Source organism: Parasteatoda tepidariorum, chromosome 7 (assembly GCF_043381705.1).
Source record: "Parasteatoda tepidariorum isolate YZ-2023 chromosome 7, CAS_Ptep_4.0, whole genome shotgun sequence".
NCBI classification, from domain to species: Eukaryota; Metazoa; Arthropoda; class Arachnida; order Araneae; family Theridiidae; genus Parasteatoda; species Parasteatoda tepidariorum.
In genome coordinates, this window is record NC_092210.1 from 62,349,331 (window position 1) to 62,371,785 (window position 22,455).

Here is a 22,455-nt window from a genome sequence, read left to right on the forward strand (position 1 = left end):
AAATTAAACAAAAGAAACGAAGCTAAGAATGAAGACTTATTAAAAGAAAATGAATTTTCAGGATTTCTATGTATGAAGTGAAATAAGCAGTAAAAATTCTGAATATACATTTTTTTCTACTGAAAATGTGGAATTATAGATAAGAAAATTCCTAACGCTACATAAAATCAAATTGTACTCAATCAACAATCACCAATTTAAAAAAAAGAAAAAATGTAAAACGAGTTTTTAGCAAACAAGTTTTTTTTCTCTGTAATGTTCATTATCCATTTAATTCGTTAATGAATTTTTAAACAAAATATGTGAAATGGTAATCCCTATTTTCAATAATTCCACAACCACATGCAGCTATCATATCAGATTTAGCAAACTTGAATTTTAAAAAAGGAGCAAATATTTCAAGTTTTATTTATTTTTAAGTACGATACGTCAACAGAAGATAATTACTGATTTAAAAATTATATGCTATTTATATTATTATTGCAATAGGTAACTTTTTTTCATACTAAAGCGTTCCGTATCTTAATTTCAAAATAAGACTCAATATTTTTTTACTTAACTTAATATTTTAACACAAAACTTAAATAATTTTTTACTTAACTTAATATTTTAACACAAAACTTAAATATTTTTTACTTAACTTAATATTTTAACACAGAACTTAAATATTTTTTTACTTAACTTAATATTTTAACACAAAACTTAAATATTTTTTTAAGAAACAAAATCGAGCCAACTTACTTGTTTTTTTTTTCTACTGAAATTTGTTACATATTTTAAACTAAATAAAAATCCGTGCAAAAGTCATTAAAATAAAAGTGCGAAAAGTTACTTTAATAACCTTATTGTAGTTTTATTTCATCAGTTTTTGTAATGAGAGAACATGAAGTACAAATGATTATCTAATTAAAATGCATCCTGTTATGATTTTGAGCTTGAACTAAATATCGGAAGAGGAAGTAATTAACGAGGAAAAAAAAACACTCATCGTGTAAATGTAAATTCTCTAATAATACTCTATCCAGTATATAGTAGAGAAGAGTTTGGGGCATGACGATTGCAAGTCAGTACACACAAATCATAATATAAAAATCAAAAATTATTTAAAATGTTTATTTAAATATTTATTTATTTTTTCCCTGTTATAACATTAGGGAAAAAATAAAGTTATTGATTAAAACACAAATTAAAAAGCATTTTACTCCTAGTGTCGTTTTCCAACAATGCAATTTAAGATAACTTATGTCAATAGCAACTACTATTAACAAACTTAAAGTCGTTTTCCTGGAGATTAGTTGGCAATTTTCTGCACCAACATCACATAGAGAGAATATGATAGGATTGTAAAATGTCAGAGGTGCTTAGTATCAGCATTATAAACTTATATAAAGCAATTTTAATACAAACAATAATATAAACTTATATAAATAAATATTTTAAACTTATCAGGTAATAGTAAATACTTATTTATAAGACAATTTATTAAGAAGTTTTCAAATACATGCAAGGTTTTTGATATTTTTAAAACGAAATTAATCAGAGGAAATAATTATTTAATTTTGCTTTCAATTATAGGCTTTTTCCCAATTATGGAAAATATTCGATTGATTTGTGTAACAGCATTAGTTATTTGATTTGTTTAATCACAGTGAGTATATATTTGTTATGCTATTATTATATAAAAATAGGTCTTTATGAAGGTGCGAAATGCGTTATAAAAATAATTCTTAACGAAGGTGTGAAAATAATAATTCTTAGCACAAGAAAAAATTTATTTGCGTTCCATAATATTCTGTAAAAGTACACAGAAATAATTTTTTTATTATTTGCTTTTATTAAGTAATTAATTTATTATTTGTTTAACAAAATGAGTTAAATAATAAAAATGAACACGAGTGTTTCCGGCAAAGTCGAAGTGTAGCAATAAAATTTCTGACAATGTAGACAATGTCTGGCAATTTTAAGCTAAGTGTGCGAATTATTATAGACTTTACTTAGACATTGTACGTGTAATCGTATACAATGCTTAGACATCGCTTAAAAAACGATATCTTTATATGCTAAGTATGATTTAGTCTGTTTGCTGAATTTCTCTCACCACCAGAATCTTAAGTTGTCTGTTGCTACGGAAACACGATTGTTTACATGTTAGAGAGGGAGGTTTTGATACTTTCTTCGCTGACCCCTGTCAAAATTTGTCCGAAATGTTATCTTACATCCTTACTTGAAATTGTTAAACTTCGTATCCATAGTCAAATCCAGTGCTCCAGATGATTAACGAAGGGAGTTATTAATACTGATTATAATTTATTTAGATATATGTAAATTGTAAATCATGGAGACAAGGGCACCGACAGAATAATATAAAAGGGAGTGCAACCCTCTAATAAACTACTCCCCCCTCAAAAAAAAATTCACAATATTCTGTTATTACATTTTGTTTTGTTATTATATATACTTTCAACTCTTAATTTTTTTCAAGATACATTTCCTCATTGTTAACTAGATATTAAAAAAAGTACGAATTTCTTGTACTTGCAAATTTTGCCACGAGAAACTGTATTGATGGAGCTGGCATAGCTACTGACTTTGAAGCACAAATAATTACAAACAGTAGTTTCATACACTAACGTGTTTGTGCACGCTTAGCATTGGTATTTATTATGTTGATGAAGTTTTACAGTTGTGAGAAGTCAGTTTGTGTTATACACCTTTGTTAAACTAAATAACTAATACAAAATATAGTATTATTTATATCTTATTAAATGAAATTTCAAAATATAGTATTATTTATATCTTATTAAATGAAATTTAAAAATATAGCTTGGATATTAGATATAGCATGGCAAGTTTGTGCATGCTCAGTGTGCATAAGAAAAGAATCTAAGATGACTCAGAATTCATAGAAAAAGTTATAAATATATTTGAACAGCAGGCAAGACGATTACAATTCTTGTTTGATTAAACAATTTTTTAATTGTTATGTATCAATAATTACTTAATTATTTGCTTTGAATAAAAATATTTTTAATAAAAATTTTTCATAACAAAATTATTTTTCTGTATCTCTTAAATTGTTTTTTTAAAAAAACAAAGCAAAAAAAAGCCAGGGGGTTGCAAGTCCACCCTCTTGCATCCAGCTGCCGGCGCCCTTGCATGGAGAAAAAAAAGAATATTATTTTTCATCGCTTTCTTTCTTTTGTAATATACACAGTCCAGTCACATTAATGTGACCACCTGTCAAAACCCCAGAATGACCACCTTTGGCAGAGCAGACCGCTACGAGACGTGCAGGAAGAAAGTCAATTAGGCTTCTGAAAGTGTTCACTGGGATGTTGAGCCATGCCGACTCCAGTGCCGTGGACAGCTGCGCTAAATTACGCGGTTGAGGATCCATGGCACGAACAACCCGATCGAGGTGGTCCCACAGATTCTCGATTGGGTTTAAATCCGGTGAGTTTGCCGGCCAGGGGAGTACGGTAAATTCATCCTGGTGCTCTTCGAACCACGCACATGCACTGCGAGCTGTATGACACCTCGCATTGTCCTGGTGGTAGATGCCATCATTCTGAGGAAAAATCATTTGCATGTAGGGGTGGACATGGTCCGCATGGACAGATACGTACTTGTACTGATCCATCGTGCCTTCCACAATGATGAGTGCACCCAGTGAATGCCAGGAAAACATTCCCCAAACCATAACGCTCCCTCTTCCAGCCTGCAGCTTTCCGGCAATTGTTGCAGGGTGTTGCTTTCAGACGTTTCACGCCGTATACGCCAACGTCCATCTGTCCCATGGAGCATAAAATGTGATTCATCGGAAAAAGCCACCTGTTGCCACTCTGTGGACGTCTAGTTGCGGTACTGGCGTGCAAATTCCAGCCTTCGTCACCGATGAACAGCAGTCAGCATAGGTGCATTAACCAGGCGTCTGCTGCGGAGGCCCATGCGCAGCAACGTTCGCTGAACAGTTGTTGAGGATACACTCTTGGTAGCCCCTTGGTTCATCTGGACGGTCAGTTGCTCAACAGTTGCACGTCTATTCGTCTGAACGCATCTCCGTAGCCTTCATTCGCCTTTGCCATCTTTGGCCCGTGGTGCACCACATGTGCCACGCCGCTCGTTTTGTATAGTGCCATTTTGCCATGCACAGTATACTTTTACCACGGCGGTACGCGAACAGTTCACAAAATCAGTCGTTTCCGAAATGCTTCCACCCCTGGTCCGAAAGTCAATAATCATGCCCTTTTGGACGTCGGATAAATCGCTACATTTCTGCATTGCGCCAGCGACTGAAATGTTTTTCGATGCCTTAGGACATCCAATATATACACTACACTGTAATGTGCTGCCACCTACACTCTGTGATTGGTTATTTCACTTTGACGTCGAAAGTAGGTGGTGGTCACATTAATGTGACTGGACTGTGTATATTATTTATATTATTGAATTGTTGACCAAATAAAAATAACATTTTCTTCATTCAATAAATATTTTTTAATGAATTGTTTTTTACCTTAACCGACTCATTATCCAAATAGGTAAAACCTCATCTGTGTAGTGAATTCTAGAAAATTGTTTTTTAATTTAAAAAACATGAGCATATAGAACGACTCATACATGCTATTTTTCCGACTAATTCAATTGAGTTATTTTTAATAACAGACAGTGATTATTAAAAAACTATATATTTCTTATTAAAGAAAGCAGAGCCAAACTTGAACATACTCTTTAACTAAGAAATCAATTTAAAGTATTAAATGATCCTATTTGTTACTTTGCTGATTTTCCATTGTATACAATGCATAGACAATGTGTGAAATGCTTAACCATTTTCAATTTTATTGAAAGATTTTCGACCATTTTAGAAAATACCGGAATTCCCATTTCTTCAGTCACATACACAATAACCTTGATATATTGCGTTACCAAAGACTGTTCCCTACTTTGATCCAGAATTCAGTGGCGTAGCGAGGGGGGGAGCAAGGGGGGCATCATGCCCCGGGCGCTACTCACAAAGGAGCGCCAAATGGTCAGCAAAACAAAAAAAAAATGTTGGATAATTTTTATTTTTATTATAATTTATTTCTGGTAAATATATTTTAAATTCAGAGCCAGTGAAATATAATAAATGTTAATTCGTAAATAAAAAGGAACACTAATCAAACTGTAATAATATATTCATAATAGAAATGACACGTCTTTTCTAATGGTAGGGCTGACTCGACCTGTGTCTGTCAGCACTTCCTTATGGCATCCATGCTGTGTGGTTACATATATTATCTCCAAATATTTGCAGTGTACAAAGTACAAACATCAGTGTACAAAGTGTTTGCATGTTTGAACAGTGTACAAAGTACAAACATTCTTTCAGAACACTATTTATTTTTATTTCTATAAACGCAATGTAGCTTACTCTTGTTATTTTAAAACGATAACAATAGCACTCTAATGTACTTATATGTACAGTCACGGAAAAAAGTATCCGGAAAATAACAACTAAAAGATTGTCTATTTTTTAATATATATACTTCTCAGACACACAACAAATACAGCGTTTTGCTGTTTCTAGGAAAGGACACAAACGCCGTATTTGTTATGTGCCTGAGAATTATCTGTTTCAAAAAATAAATGATTCTTCATTTGTTACTTTCCGGATACTTTTTTCCGTGACTGTACATATCCGTGACACTTGAGACAGGTTATGGAATTCCGCTACAAATTAGGTAAATACCCGAAATATTAACGTTTAAGTTATTTTGTGCCTGTATTTTTCAGTTTTGAGTCATTGTCATCGCGCTCTGCTTAGAATAAAAATGAAATGTTATTAAATGTTATAAGTTTATTGTTAGCATAAATTATAGTGTATATTTCACTGTGTTACTACCTTTCAAGTTCAAGGCATTCTTGGTTAGTAATAAAACAAATAAGATTACTTACTACATCTACTCGACGATTCTATTATTCAGTGAATAGGGTATGAAAAAATTTGTTAACAGTGTTCAATTAAACAAAGAGCTTTCAATTTACCGTAAATATGGCTTATCTGGGGGACAACCTAAAACCAGCAACTTTTTTCTACGCTTGTCAAAACTATCACATTATTAAGCATTGGACTTTGACGTCTCTTAAAGCTAATTTTAACAACCTACCTTAGTTTAATTTTAAATTTAACTAAAAAGGATAGTTTACCAACTCTATAGAAAATTAAGATGAAACTACCGAAAATCACTTACGGCTTGGAAAGAAACAGAACGAAGATTAATAAGTAAAACGGGAATTGATGTATCATTAGAAGCGAACATTCAGTCTGAAAATGAACGGTGGCGAAATATATTACATGGCCACGTAGAGAAGATTTTGTATAATTAAATACCTCAAGCTAAGAATATTAGCTTGCATGAGGTATTTAACTATGCAAAATCTTCCTCTACGTGGCCATGTGGAAAAACTAGCACTTCAAGATGGTACGAATGTAGGAAACCTATTATCTTTACTTAGACTTGTAGGTCAGTTTGATCTGCTACTAGCAAATTATCTTAAACATGCCACAGAAACTCTAAAAACTGTCTCATATTTGTCACCACAGATTCAAAATGAATTCATCCATCTTTTGGCATCTGCAGTTCGAAATCAACTAAAAAACGATATCAAAAGAAATAAATATTATGGACTTTTGTTTGATTCAACTCCTGATATCTCTCATCGAGAACAAATGCCCCAAGTCGTTAGATATGTAGATATTGATTTTATCAATAAAAAAGTTTCCATCAAAGAATCTTTTTCGGGTTTCATTGAAATACATGCTAGAGATGCAGCCTCGATCGAAAATACAATTTTGGAAAAATTAAATTCCGATGAAATTTCATTAACAAACTGCAGATCACAATGTTACGATAATGCTGCCGTGATGGCAGGTCACACATCTGGCGTTCAACAAAGAAAAATGGAAAAAAATCATAAAGGATTATTTATAAATTGTGATAACCATTCATTGAATTTAGTAGGAGTTACTGCAGCTAAACAAAATCCAATCGATGTGACATGTTTCGGAATAATTGAAAACATATATCTCTTTTCTCACGTACAACGTTACGATGGAAATTATTAAAAAATGCTTTAACAAAAACTGTCAAACATGAATCTGAAACACGATGGAGAGCTAGAATACAAGCGGTTAACGTTATCATCGATGGGCTAACGATTATAGTAGAACTATTAGGAAAATTAGCAGAGGACACTACCACTACAAGTGACACCAGAAGTGAAGCTACAATTCTGTTGCAAAATATACTAACTTTTAGTTTCATAACTTTAATTCATTTTTGATATGAAATCTTAAGGAGGAATGATCGTGTGCAGCTCAGATTACAAGAACCTAGAATTAATTTTTGAAAAGCGTTCAATGATCTTGAATCATTAGCGACTGAACTAGCTGAAATTCGAGACAAGCTCTGTGAAGAGGCAATAGAAAAAGCGAAGTCTCTTTGTGAAAAATGGGATATTGATGCAACAATACGTGTAAGACGCCGCAAAGTGCCCAGAGAATTGGCTAGAGATCTCGGTCTTTCCGCAGAAAGTGAAATTTCTCGCGTTATGAAAAGTGTTCTTGATCGTCTCCAACAAGAAATATGTACACGATGTATACGATTAAGTGACCTTAATTTCAAATTTGGATTTCTACTAGACGTTGAAAACTTATTAAACAAGGATAATGTTGATAACGATCTTGAATTTTTTTTTTTAAATTTGGGTGAATTTTATAATGCAGATTTCAATGGAATAGAACTCTTTATCGAAGTATGTGACTGCAAAATGTTACTCCGCAGTAGAATAGAAATTGAACTTAAAACTCCATTAGAATCTCTTACTTTTATAATCCCGTATGGAGAAGATGCTTTTCCAAACCTGAGAGTGGCACTTCAAATACTCCTGACTATCTCAGTATCAATTGCTANCAAATAAATGATTGTCACGTTTTAATTAAAAGAAAACTTAAAATGATAACCAGCTAACTGAGAATTAAATCTTGTTTGGAAATTAAAACTATTTAAATTTATTCGATGCTAAACAGCTGAATATTTACTAAACGGCTCCGAAAGATGAAGATTAAATTGTTTCTTATTTATTTCAGTATTGAAAAGTAAATGCATTGCTTCTTTTTATATAATAAAGAAAAAATTACGGATATACAATTTTATTTTGACGTTCAAACTTTTCTCGTCCCCTTTAAAAAGGGTAAGTTGAAACAATTTGCTTGAAAGAGTTTTTAATTATGTTTCTCAACTTGAACCCAATTCAAAAAAAATATTGTTATTTCAGAAAAATAACAATATTTTTTGCTCGATATGCCTTATTTTGTTAAACAGCTAAAAATGAAAAATTGTAATAAGATTCCAAAACCTTGCTAGGAATTAAAGAATATGCAACAGAGTATTTGCATTATATTTGTTTATTCTGTTAATAGATGTTCTGCACCAGTTATTTAAAATAAATAATAGTTTCTTTCTAGTTAGTGGAGATGTATATCGTCAACAGATGGCACTGAGATACATTGAAATTTTACCATCAAATCTAGTGGGTGTTTGACGGATGCTGTAAAGGCTGTTTCTGTACCAGACAACACCTGGAATGGTGGAATTGGAAGAGAGGCGTGAAAGGGGAGGGAGATAAAGCCATGATTTTCCGGGTTACATTTTTTGGCAAAACTCAATATTTAAAGGGTGCGCCAAAAGTTTCGCATTTATACTTTTTACTGATCTCTTTTTCTCCTTTTTGTGCGAATAAATCAGAGGTTGTTTTGATTCCCCTTAACTTATTCTGCCATTATTTTTAGACCATTAATATTTCGTTTCAGACATCATTCCAAATGTTGGTAAACTTTTAAAATAATGTTCCTTCATATTAGTAACACTTTTCAAAAAGCCCTTAAAAAGAAAAGGCTAATAGTTAGATCCCTATTTAACGCAATTCCGATAATAAGTTCGTTTTATCAAAAATTCGTTAAATGGACCTTTTAGAATACTTAAACATCACAAAGCAGGTTATAAACACTAGACACAATTAAAATAGCACTTGATGCACCTTTAACTTGTAAACTAGTATCTACTATTTATTTTATAAATCTTAAATGTGAAAGAAATCTGCATGGAAAGCAAGTATAGAGCAAAACATTATCCAGTGTTACACAATCATGCTCCATACATTTTCAACTAAAAAAACCTGAATATATGCATAAAATTATAGCTGCATTGATTATAAAAGTAATTTTAAACATACATTATCACATGCGTTCTAAAGTTTAATTGCTACTGATATAATTCGTTAATTTTGTCGCTTGTGTTAGTTTGAAATGCGAACAAAAAGAGAAAGTGATTTTACTGCTTTCTCTAAAAGTTACGTGGCTTCGAAATTCAATTCAAGGCTATTTCCCCAATAGAATGCGTTAAGAAGTTTAAAATGTTCTGAAATAATTTGAGAAATAGGGAAAGTAGATCTCAACGAAAAATTCGTTAAATAGAAAATTCACTTCGCTTTTTGGAAGTTATTTGACGAAGAAATTTCCACAATGTTCTTGGTTTCCAGAAAAAATTCGCAAAATAGAGAAATTCGCAAAACGGAAGTTCGCTATATAGAAGCCTGACTTAATATATATATAAGTATTTTTTTTGGGAATAAGATTAACATTAAAATGAAAGAAGTACTATCTAAATAAACATTATTACGAATTTTTTTTTATTTTTCTAAAGAAGCCTTAGTATTAAAAGCATTATTTAACTAAACATGTAATTTTTTATCATGTAATAGTAAATATTTATTTATAAGACAATTTATTGAGAGGTTTTTAAATAATATTTAAAAAAAAAACATGTAAGCTTTTTGATATTAAAAAAAAATTAATCAGAGGAAATGATTTAATTTTAATTCAGGCTTTTTCCCAATTATGGAAATTATTAGATTGATTTGTGTAACAGCATTAGTTTTTTTGATTTGCTTAATCAAAGTAAGTATATATTTGTTATACTATTATTATATAAAAATAGTTCTTTATGAAGGTATGAAATGCGCTATAAAAATAACTCTTTACGAAGGTGTGAAAATAATAATTCTTAGCAAAAGAAAAATTTTATTTGCGTGCCATAATATTCTGAAAAAATACATAGAAATAATTTTTTTATTACTGCTTTTCTTAAGTAATTAATTTATTATTTGCTTAACAAAATGAGTAAAATAATAAAAATGAAAACGAGTGTTTCCAGCAAAATCGAAGAGTAGCAATAAAATTACTGACAATGTTTGTCAATTGTAAGCTACGTGTGCGAATTATTATAGACTTTACTTAGATATTGTACGTGTAATCGTATACAATACCTAGGCATCGCTTAGAAAAACGATATCTTTATAGGCTAAGTATGATTTAGTCTGTTTGCTAAATTGCTCTCACCACCAGAATCTTAAGTTGTCTGTTGCTACGGAAACACGATTGTTTACATGTTAGAGAGGGAGGTTTTGATACTTTCTTCGCTGACCCCTGTCAAAATTTGTCCGAAATGTTTATCTTACATCTTTACTTGAAATCGTTAAACTTCGTTTCCACAGTCAAATTCAGTGCTCCAGTCAATTGGCGAGAGGAGTTATTTAGACTGATTATAATTTATTTAGATATATATAAATCATGGAGAGAAAAAAAGAATATTATTTTTCTTCGCTTTTTTTTTTGTAATATATATTACGGATATTATTGAGTTGACGACCAAATAAAAATAACACCTTCTTCATTCCATAAATACTTTTTTCTTAACCGACTTATTAATAGTAATATCCAATTAGGTAAAACCTCGTCTGTGTAGTGAATTCCAGAAAATTGTTTTTTAGTTTAAAAAACATGAGCATAGGGAACGACCCATACATACAGTTTTTCCAACTAATTCAATTAAGTTATATTTAATAACAGACAGTGATTATTACACAATGTGTGAAAAGCTTAACCATTTTAAATTTTATTGAAAGATTTTCGGCCATTTTAGAAAATACCGGAATTCCCACTTCTTCAGTCACATACACAATAACCTTGATATATTGCGTTATCAAAGACTGTTCCCTGCTTTGATCCAGAATTTTCAATTTTCAGACACACACAATTATTTTGATTCACAATTCCTTCACAAATCATTTAAGGCTAGTTGTGGTGTTAATATTTATATGCTATATGAAATATGCATTGTCCTGTCTTTCTTGTCAGTCAGTGTTTCGTTTACAATATTACAGTCATATTTCTTTGCTTGTGTTTAAGTTGGGGGATCTTCTCTTGTTTGATTGTCTTACCTTTTGTACCAGCAAGTATTTTTGATGTTGATTTTACTTAAATTGGTTTCACTAAAAAATACGAAAGGAAAACACAAAGCAAAAAACTCTGTTAAATATGAAGTTCCTGTACAAATGCTTATAAACAAGTATACCGTAAACGGTTTTTTTTTCTCTTCCTGTATAGTGAGCAAAAAAAAAAAAAAAGAATACGATGAATTTGATTAGGATCTAAAATAGGATTTTTTAGTCACTAAGATCATATAGATGAAACACAAATTGAACAGGCTCATCACGGTATTTTTGGTGTTCAAAATGAAACCATGTGACTGGAGCATGAATCAAGGAAAAAAAATTTCTAACTTTTGTTTCTCCTTGTTATTTTAATGGAAGAAAATCAAAGTGGGAATTTAAAAATGTGGTGGTTTACTGTGTTGTATTTGGTTTAGTTAAAAATGTTTCGAATGAGGACCTAGTACATTTTCTAGGTATGTTAATTTATTACTTTTTGAAATTGCAACTGTTTTATTCATTACATAAACGTTACCTTTAAATATACGACTTGTAGTTTGATTTTTCAGAAACTATTCGTTAGATATCACTCAATTATTGTATTTTGTGATAAAAATTTGCATTCCTTAAAATAATGAAGAAATTTGCTTAAATATAATTCCAATTCATACTTTTAACACATTGATAAATAAAATAATAAAAAATAATTATTAAAAATTATTTGTTCCGTGGAATTACTTCGGATAAACTCATTTTACTTATCCGAGCAAAATTGTTCGACTCATTTAAAAATTTCTCGAGATATGATGAAATGCACAAAATATAATATCAACATTTAGGGGACAAAACATTGGTGCACTCTCCAGACGAAACTATTGGGACTATATTTCTCAGATTGTTGATATTTCCAATGTTTCGGGAGTACGAAATCTGCTTCTGTCGAAAAAAAGGTGCGTTATTCAGAGAAAGTACGTTTTTGTGCCTTGTTTTGGAACTTAAAATATTTTCTACACAAATTAATTAGTATTTTTAAGGTTAAGCTATAGAATCATTAAAATTAAATCTTAGTATTCGAAAATTTGATCATTTGATCAAAAGTGCTCCCTTTTTCCCTCACTGTATCTTATTCTGAATGTACTTTTTCTAGATATTTCAATGTATTATAATTTATTTATTAAGTAGTGTGGGATAGGTAGAGTATCGTCTGCCACGATTAGGACCGGGGTTGATTCCCGTGCTAAAATCTGGAGAAGGGGGAGGCTCCGACAGGATTGTAGTTTCCCTGTTCGTGTTTTAACACCTGAAAGACGAATGAGGCCTGTTTCGACCCTCTCGGTTTTTCTTCTTTCGCTGCTCTGTAATTCAAAAAACAAAAAATAATGACTGATTCAAATCATTGAGCATTTCTGACTTTTTATAATTTGATCCAATTTATGTACTCATTTAATCATTCATATGTTAGCATTATAATCATGTGTATGTAGAACCTTAAAATTAGAATAACGGGAGGGACCAGAGTGGCCCTTAAGGGACTTTGGTAGATATTCCATGACCCCTGGAAGCTTCGTGTATAGGGTACTTTTTGGTAGGTATAAGGTATACCAGTTTCATTGAAAAAAAAGAGTATATTAACATAGCTTAAATGTAGGGTATAGCCATAAGAAAGTTCTTCATACTGGTGGCTCGAGCACAATGCTTGATCTAAAATTTCTTTTTTTCTGCTGAGTTGGGTTCAACATTGCTAGATTACAAAATTAAACATTATTAGCTGATCATCTGGTCAATTCCGGTTTTGAAATGAATAAGGTAATATAATGAATGAATATAAGTTAAAGGAAACTCAATTATCTGAAAAATTATACGTAATTGAAAAGTCAATGATCGGTTTAATAAAGTATTTTCATTAACGAAGAAAAAAAAGCCCACTATAAAAAATAGAATTTTAGCAATTGAGTCTCTAATATACTTTTATTAAATTAATTATGAATATATTTTAATTGGATGTCTAATTAGTGTACACACGAACAATCTAGGAAGGGTCACACTGACCATCCATCAGACTTTATAGGTATAGCATTGTTTAGCCTTTTCTAGTGTTAATGGCTTGGATTTCATAATGTCTTTGGCAATTTCAGAGCGGGGAAGTACTTTATTTTATAAATCTGTAGAATTCTTGAACATGCATAAGTGTTAATATTGTTCTGAATTTTTACAGAAATTGTCCAGTTTTGAATTTTCAAATTTTGCATGAGACTACTGATATACGATTACCCGTGGGCTCTCATGTATTTAAAGTGTTTAAAGTGGATGTCACTTTTTCAGAAACTATTTTTCTTTCCTTTTTATGACGTTTTGTTGTTTAAAACATTCCTCTGAAAATTTAGATTGTAATATTGATTCCATAGTAATAGGGCTATAACGTAAACGTTTAATTCTGAAACGGCACATTTTAACAATTGAAACGATTCCAGAATGAAAATTCTAATGAGTATTTTATAACAATAAACGGTTAAAATTGAATTATTCTCATTTTTCAGCAAAACCAATAAATTTCAAAATTAAGGTAACATTTATTAAATAGAATAAAAATTGTATTATACTGAATTATTTGTTTAGCAAAGTAATGTTTTTCTAAAAGTTAATAAAAAAATAAAATAAGTATAACATTAAGCAATTTATCTTCTAAAAATAAAAGTTCTAATATGTTAAACATAATCTGATTCTGAAAAATTTAGATATCTTTAGATCTAAGAGATCGAAAATATTTCGGGAGATTTACTTTGTTAAATGATTCGTTAAGTGATTAATGATTCTTTGTGTTTTACTGTTAACTTGTTTTAACTTGCTGTGTTTTACTGTTAAAATTTAAGAAACCTATACCCACCCAAGAACTTAAATTAAGTGTTTTAAGTTAAATAAAATGATCAGATATAAATTAAGCTGTTATTATTACATTATAATAAGATTAGTAGTACTTTGACTTTTATTTTTTAAAGGAGTCCAGTGAAGAAGATTTCCATCGAAGAGATGGAGGTTCTAAAATACCAGATATACCAGGGAAATACTTCTTTTACGTTAACTGCACATCATGTGATGTGAAAAGAGGACTGATTCTGAATCACAAAAACAACGTCAATGACTACGATTTTGGTAATTTGGAAGATAGTGGAGATCACAATGTATACGGTGCTGAAGATAAGGTTATAGTAACACTCTTGTTATAAAATTAGAAAGTTCATCTTTCAAGAAAATATGTATATTTTTCATATCGTATGGTCAAAATTTTTTGAAAACTTTAAATATCATTTTATGAGAAACGGAAGGAGACAGAAATGCATAGTTTGTTGCTCTCTGTTTTAGCAACCATGCAGTGTATTCTTACCAAATAGTAAATTAGTTACAGAATTCTTCAAAAATGATACTGCTTACTGAAAAAAACCCGATAAAACAATGCTCTTTACTAACCCTTTTATCTGAATATAGATTGTTCCATATAGTGTTTTTGCAGTGTTAGCTGTTAGCTTTTAACATTTTTTGTCCCACAATTTAGTGTTCGGAGCTCACTTGTTCCAAGTAGATCACCGAAGTCAAGCATCATTAACTGCAATTACTGAATGGATGGGAGACCATTTTAAGTAGCTTGTGAAGGAATCAAGGGTGTGTGGTACCGGTCTCCGTTAAACTCTTCAGTGGGGGTGCCATCCCCTCTGCAGATCGAAATAGTGATGGTATGCGCTTAGTTCATTCCCAGGAATGTTTATCACGCCATTGCAAATAATCCATTGTGAGCCCTGGTGGCTCAAGGGATAGAGCGCCGAAAACTCCTCGTGTAGTAAGTGGTGACTGATGCACATTAAATCTGTCGGGGTCACAAAGTCCTCCGAGTTTTTATAACGAATCACATCGTCTGGCGGTACTGATCCAGGAGTTCCTTTGTCTTCTGGATTGTTGGGTTCAAAATTACAAGGCTACGGAGTTGTAACATTGTTTGTCGTAAACCCACAATTGGGCCAGTTGCTTAACAACGGTTATAAAATAAAATATTTATTTTCAGATGCATTGAAGTTAATAAATGTTTGAATTCACAATTTCAATGCCGATTGCTTTGTTTTGATCTAGTTTTTCCGAGAAATGGTTGGACTGTACCAATATAAAGTGTTGGATTAGTTTAAGAGTTTTGACACAATTAAATAAAGTTAGTATATCCGAGATTATAGTATATCTAGTATATCTAGTTTTTCCGAGAAATGGTTGAACTGTACCAATATATAGTGTTGGATTAGTTTAATAGTTTTGACACAATTATATAAAGTTAGTATATCTGAGATTATAGTATATCTAGTATATCTAGTTTTTCCGAGAAATGGTTGGATTGTAATAATATAAAGTGTTGGATTAGTTTAATAGTTTTGACACAATTAAATAAAGTTAGTATATCCGAGATTATAGTATATCTAGTTCTTCCGAGAAATGGTTGGACTGTGATAATATAAAGTGTTGGATTAGTTTAATAGTTTTGACACAATTAAATAAAGTTAGTATATCTGAGATTATAGTATATCTAGTTTTTCCGAGAAATGGTTGGACTGTAATAATATAAAGTGCTGGATTAATTTAATAGTTTTGACGCAATTAAATAAAGTTAGTATATAAATGTAGGTTTGATTATGCATGTTTGATTAGTCAAACATGCATAAGTCGTTCAAACATTTAGTCGTTCTTAAGCAACTTGCTTGAGTAGTGCTTGATGAAAAGATTTTTTCCTCAAACAATCTTAGAATCTAGTACATTTTTTAAATCATTTGTCACTCAATCCATTCATAAAACAACACGAAACAGAATATTTCAGATTATTTTTTTTAATCTTCAATAGCTTTAATAGCAAATGATATCAGAAATAAAATATTTTGTATTTTAGAAAATCCATATTATGTGTAAATGTAAAATAAAAAATAATATTTTTTTACACAAAACCACCAGGACAAAGATCTTTTTAACAAAAACATATAAATGCAGACAATATTATTTAAAGTCTTGACTTCAACTGAGCCATACCACCAATGGGAAATTACAAGAATTGTTAGTATTCAATGACTGATTTTAATTAAATCTTGCAGTTTTTAGTCGTTTAATTAGAGGATAACATTTAATTGAGGCTCCTTTTTCAACGTTACGTGAAATTCGAATTTATTAAGATTGTTAAAAAAATCGTCATATGTTTGTATTTAAACGATATAAAAGCCAATTGCAAAAATTCGTCTGTTCTCTGACACACAAACTTTCAGAATAAATTCCTTTTACTCATTGAAAATTTCATATTAAATTCATTTTATTCATTGAACAATTCGTATGAAATCCATTGCATTGATTGGACTCCAAATTGGATAAATAACATTCATAGAATTTAAAATTGAATTTTCATTCTTTGAATATGAAACGGAACAGTCCTTGTTGAATTCATGCCCCTTTTCGGACTGGATTCCCAGCATTCAATTTTTCTGATCAGACCTTGCACGACATTTTAGATCTAACAATCTGGAACTATTGTACTTCAATTTTGAGTTGTTTAAATTGTGTAAACTCAAAGTAAAACAAATAATAAATTTAATATCAGACCTTTGCAATCAAGCCACAAGCACCCGACATTCAAGCTTAATTACATGTGCTGCATAATCAAACACCAGATAATCTGGAACATTTACTTAAATCTCATTCTGAATTATTAAAAGTTAATGAGTTTCTTTTCCTATTACATCATAAAAATTTATAATGTGGGTTGGGATAGCTTGATAACTAGGATCTTGGGCCCATGTACAAGAGGTTGTTAGTTCAATATATGCCGGATGAAGATTCCCGATGAAGTAGATGGTGACTTTAAATCTGTTGGGTCACAAAATACTCAATGTTCTCATTACAAATTATACTTTGGGGGTTTTGAATAAGAAATTGACCATTCTATGGTTCAGGCTAAAACTACGACCTGAGGATGTATTAATGGGTACGCCCTATTAACGGGTTTTGACGTATATGTGTGGACAAAGTCGAAATCTTGGCCATAGATGGCGCCACTGGAAAATAAGAAGAAGCGCACCCTTTTGATATACTATATAATGGTATACTGGTATACGACAACAACAACAACAACAAATTTGTAATGTAATTTAGACACCTAAAATTGAGTTCCATTTTTAATCTTTACTATGGACACTTCATAGGATCGTTACTAGTGTTCCACCCAACAAATTCATTCCTATTTTGGTTCTTTAACCAGGCATATAGAGGTTGAAAATATTCCAGAATAGAGGTAGAATCCATTTTATCAGTTTTTCCTTTTGTAATCACTTTCATAGCTTCTGCCCATGGCACTGAGCTACCCAATTTGAGCATGTCACTGAAAAAAAAAATTATTATTTGACCTTTTTTAAAAAAAGTTCATGAGTATGTTTAGTTTTAACAAAATAACAGTTTAGAAAACAAAATTTCATTAAATGTCAAGAATAGACAATCGATTGTTTAGAAATCTATTCTGTGGTTTTGATTTAAAAATAACTTTACATTTTTAATGCTTGAAAAATACGTATTTATTTATTTAACGTCGGTGGTTAGTAATTAAACGTGAAAGTCGTAAAGAATATTGAAACTTATCTTTTTTTTTTCGGTTTAGACCTGTAACACTTATTGTGTGAAAGAAATATTGAACAAAATATTTTTGGATGTATTTAATATTATTTATGAGTCTACAGCTAAAAAATTAAGAATTTCAGATAAAAGATATTCAGGAACTGTAGCTTGCTATGAAGTCAGGCTTAAGAAGCTTCGTTTTTGTCGAAATGATCATTTTTCATTGCATTTTTTGGAAGCTTGATCAATGTACAAAACTTAAATGCGATATATTTATGCTAAAATGCCAAGATAATAAAATTTTTTAAGAGTGTACAAAATAGTGTAGTTTCAAAATAAATTTAGTTAGTGTTTTAATTAGTTAGTTAGTGCTTTAATTAATGTTGTGATATTACCTTAGAAGTTTTCCGGCTTTTTTGTTTTTATATATACTGCATTTATGTAGAGGGCCTTCGTGACCGGCTTCCTCACAAAGAGCTTGATGAAATTGAAACTGAACTATTGTACTTGCGAAATTCCTGAAAAAATGTATAAAAAGTATTTCATTATTCTTGACGTGACAAAAAAATGCAAAAAGTAGTAGTAATAACAATAAAAACTTTTCTAAATTCTTGATATCTCATTTTATATAAAGTTACGATAGTTGGTTTGTTTTATTTAAGAATATTATTGTCTCAGATTATAAGACTTTTCATTTATAAAAAAATTTAGATTTCTTCTTATACTTATTTTAGGTAATATTATTTTTTAATTATTGTGTCAATAAAAAATGAAGGAAATTTAAACATGTATACAGTGAGCCAAATAAAAAAAGGGGAGAAGTCAAATCTCCTTTTATATAAAGTTACGATATTTGATTTACTTCATTTAAAAATATTATTATCTCAGATTATAATTTGTATTTATAAAAAAAGTATTGATTTCTTCTTATACTTATTTTAGGTAATATAATTTCTTAATTATTGTGTCAATAAAAAATTAGGGAAATTTAAACATGTATACAGTGAGCAAAATAAAAAGAGTGGTGAAGCCGAATAACTTATGGTCTAATGATCGGATTTTTACGTTCTGGAATGAAATTTTAATGTTTTGAGAAATTAAATTTGAATATACCAGCTAAACAAACAATATCTTCTTAAGTTATGGAATTAGATTCAAAAACTATATTTTCTATTTTTTCCCGATGGATTTGGATTTTTCTATGGGGCATGGGTTAGGATTTTAATTTTATTAAATGGGTACTAAGACATGATCACGTCTACCCCTCTATTTTGAAGACCAAAAATCAGAAACAATTGGTAAAATGGTATGCATATTAATAGAAAGTATCTGATTTTATAAGTTAATTACAGTCGGACCTCGTTATGACAAAGCCGAAGGTCAAATTTTTTTTTCCGTGTTAACCGTTACTAGTTAAATTTAAAAAACAAACAAACAAATCACTATTGCACAGATATCAAAGAATTTAAATATCTTACTGATGACAAATTAACTTCTAAATCACCATAAAGTTGTATATTTTATGTTGATTTTATATTTATCTCTATTTTTTACCGAAAAGATATTTTTACGCCCTACGAACGTACTAGCCTATACTCACACAACGTGTACACCTGACGGTTGCATTTGTACTGTACTATGCTTATTAAAAATAAATGTCTAAGGAGAAATTGTTTAAAAAATTTGAAATTTTTTTTTCTCCTTTTCCCTATTTTTTTTAAAAAATCGCTTATAGATATTTGTTTGAAATTTGTATTCTACATGCTTCTCTTATCCACCCTAATGAAGCAACGTAAATGTCTGTATTTTTTGCAGACCTCATCAGTTTTCCTGTATGCTCTAAATGATTAATTGCACAAGTAGCTTCAATTTATTCTCGATTATCAATGATTAACAAAAGAGTACTAGCACATATACACCGTGCTTTACTGCAATTGCTATATTTTCAAAATCCCATCATCAAACCCCCCCCCCCCCAAAANCCCCCCCAAAAAAAAAAACTTTCTGCTTTATTTCCAAACTAAAAATATTTTTATCCGCTCGATTTCGCACTTAAAATTTCACTTCACCTAAAATCAACAAACGTTCACAAAAAATAACTAACATTAAAAAAATTTCAACATCAGCTGTGAAAAAATGCAAAATTTTTCTCTTTTTTCAGAGTAATCTTTTAGATCGGCACCATATACCTCGATATCAGAAGTCAAAGCCTGCTCAAGTGCTCCGTTTGGGATGCTACCAAGTGCAGATTCATATGAATTAACGGTGGCCTCTCTACTTTGTTACAAAACCAAATGCATTAATCCCATTTGTATAGTTTATAAAAAGTAAAAACCTTCTCACAGCGATGAAGGCTGCCTTAAATGTCACAGTAAGTGATTTTTTTTCATTAGGCATAATATTTACTTCATCTTAAGTGCAAGTAGTGGCTTGTTTCTACGTTCGTAAAAAACAATGCAAATTTTATTGTTTCCTAAGATAACGTAACGAGGAAACTGTTTTATTTCCTGTTCAGTAAAAACTAGTATTAAGCGTTTTCGTCTTAACGAGGTCCGACTGTAACTTAGAAATTCCTTAAAGATTTGTTAGTGCGTGATAAATTGAACTTTAGATCAAAAATTAAGTTTTTCTTACACATTCTATAATCTAACGTTTTCAGGCAGTTCAAGTTAATATTTGGTTATGATGTTAAATAACTGTTATAAATCTTTAAAATATAATCGAAATACAAAAAAAAACAACATCAATTGGTATTCATTGCTGAAAAATCATTTAAGGAAACTTTAAAAGTTTGATATCATATTTTGCTATAAATTTTGACACCTCACTTATGGGGAAAGATTCCTTAACACTCGAGAATTATCACAGGAATCCTACCACTTGACATTTTAAATCTGACACGTCTCTTGTAGATATCGGATGCATTTTTTAAGTTAGTTGTTTCCGCTTGAAATCATACTGAATGTACAGTTCGCCAAAGAAAAGAAAACAAAAAAATAATTTTAAAAAAATGGACAGCCCTGAATAACTTTTGATTTAAGGATCGGATCTTGACGTTCTAGGACTGATTCTCAAATATTCGAAGGGGTGGTCCGAAATAGGCTATTTAATTAGCGCAGATGATATTTTAGGTTACGAAATCAGACACAGAAACGAATTTTCTCTGAATAAAGACATCTTTTTAAAACAGATTTAGATTTCTGAACCCCAAAATATAGAGGTCAGCCGCAATCTGGGAAATATGGTCCCCATAGTTTGGTCAGAAGAGCAATCCAAAGTTAAGTCTCCTTAATGTTAATTTAACTTTTTGAGAATTTCGTCATCTGTGGAGAACTTTCTAAGAGAATTAAAAAACTTTTGTACACTATTATGAAAGTCGTTTATACAAAGATAATTCCTTGTAAGAAATAAATTTTAGTAAAAAATTTTTTATTATTTTATTTAATAAAAGTCTGAAAACATTTGAATTGTAAGGCATACAATTTTCTTGCGTCACCTTAAAATACGTAATTTTACATGGAAAAATAAAAATTTTGAGGAAACCGGTCGAGTAGTTTCTGAGAAATCGAATTTTAAACAAGCGACTTTTTCAGATTTAAATTTCTCAGCAGCTATTCAGCCAATTTTGTGATTTGTCATGTGAAATTACATACTCTAAAAATTATAATGTAAAATTTTTTATACCTTTTTAATCAATATTTTTCAACTATTATTTAACAAAATTATAATATATATTTATTAAAATTTATTTTTGCTTGTACATATCTTTGGATAAACGAATTTTATAATTGTGTGCAAAAATCTTACAATTAATTTAAAAAGTTCTCGAGATATGGCGAAATACGCAAAAAGTAAAAATAACAATAAGAGGTCCAAACTTTAGATCGCTCTCCTGAGCAAACGATTGAGACCATATTTCCCAAATTGCGGCTACCCCTACATTTTGGTTGTCAAAACTCCGAATCCGTTGAAAAAAGGCATATTTACTCAGAAAGTAAGTTTTTGTGCTAGATTTCGTAATTTAAATTATCGTCTGCTAATCAATTAGCATCAATTTGTTGTCTATCAATTAGCATATTATAGGTCACCCTCACGAACCATTGAGATTGAATTCTAGGGCGAGATGAAGAGACCTATTATTAGATCAAATGTTATTAAGGGTGGTCAGTTTTTTTTATATTTTGCACACCGTACATTCTTAGTTGTTCATACACAATTTTTTTCCGATAGATGTCTTCTCGTTTTCCCCTTCACCCAATCCTTATTTTAACTCAAAATCAGCACATTAAAATGGTCTTCTATTAAGGCTCGTAAGATATTTAGTTTTATGGTTGAAGCGTAAAAGTTTTAATAAATAAATATAATAAATACGCTATGTAACTGCAATCAGCTCCTATGTAGTGCTGTGTACCACCATCTAAATCATCTTCACTTCGTAAAACCGGAGGACACACCCCCTGATAATCGAGCCTGAAAGAATATTAAGAGTAAATATTATATTACCGTCAAACTTGGATC

The 22,455-nt window shown here is 30.5% G+C and overlaps 1 protein-coding gene across 1 annotated transcript in view; it reads right to left on the reverse strand.

The window, feature by feature from the left end:
- Nucleotides 1–16,161: 16,161 nt before the first annotated feature.
- LOC107444859 (angiotensin-converting enzyme-like) overlaps nt 16,162–22,455 on the reverse strand; it is a 19,217-nt gene continuing 12,923 nt past the window's right edge. Inside the window, exons 9-11 of the mRNA XM_043042260.2 lie at nt 22,309–22,407; nt 18,333–18,455; nt 16,162–17,707 (exon numbers count right to left, since the gene is read on the reverse strand). Coding sequence (XP_042898194.1) covers nt 17,515–17,707; nt 18,333–18,455; nt 22,309–22,407 — 415 coding nt within the window. The 3' untranslated portion in view covers nt 16,162–17,514. The remainder of the gene's footprint in view (nt 17,708–18,332; nt 18,456–22,308; nt 22,408–22,455) is intronic.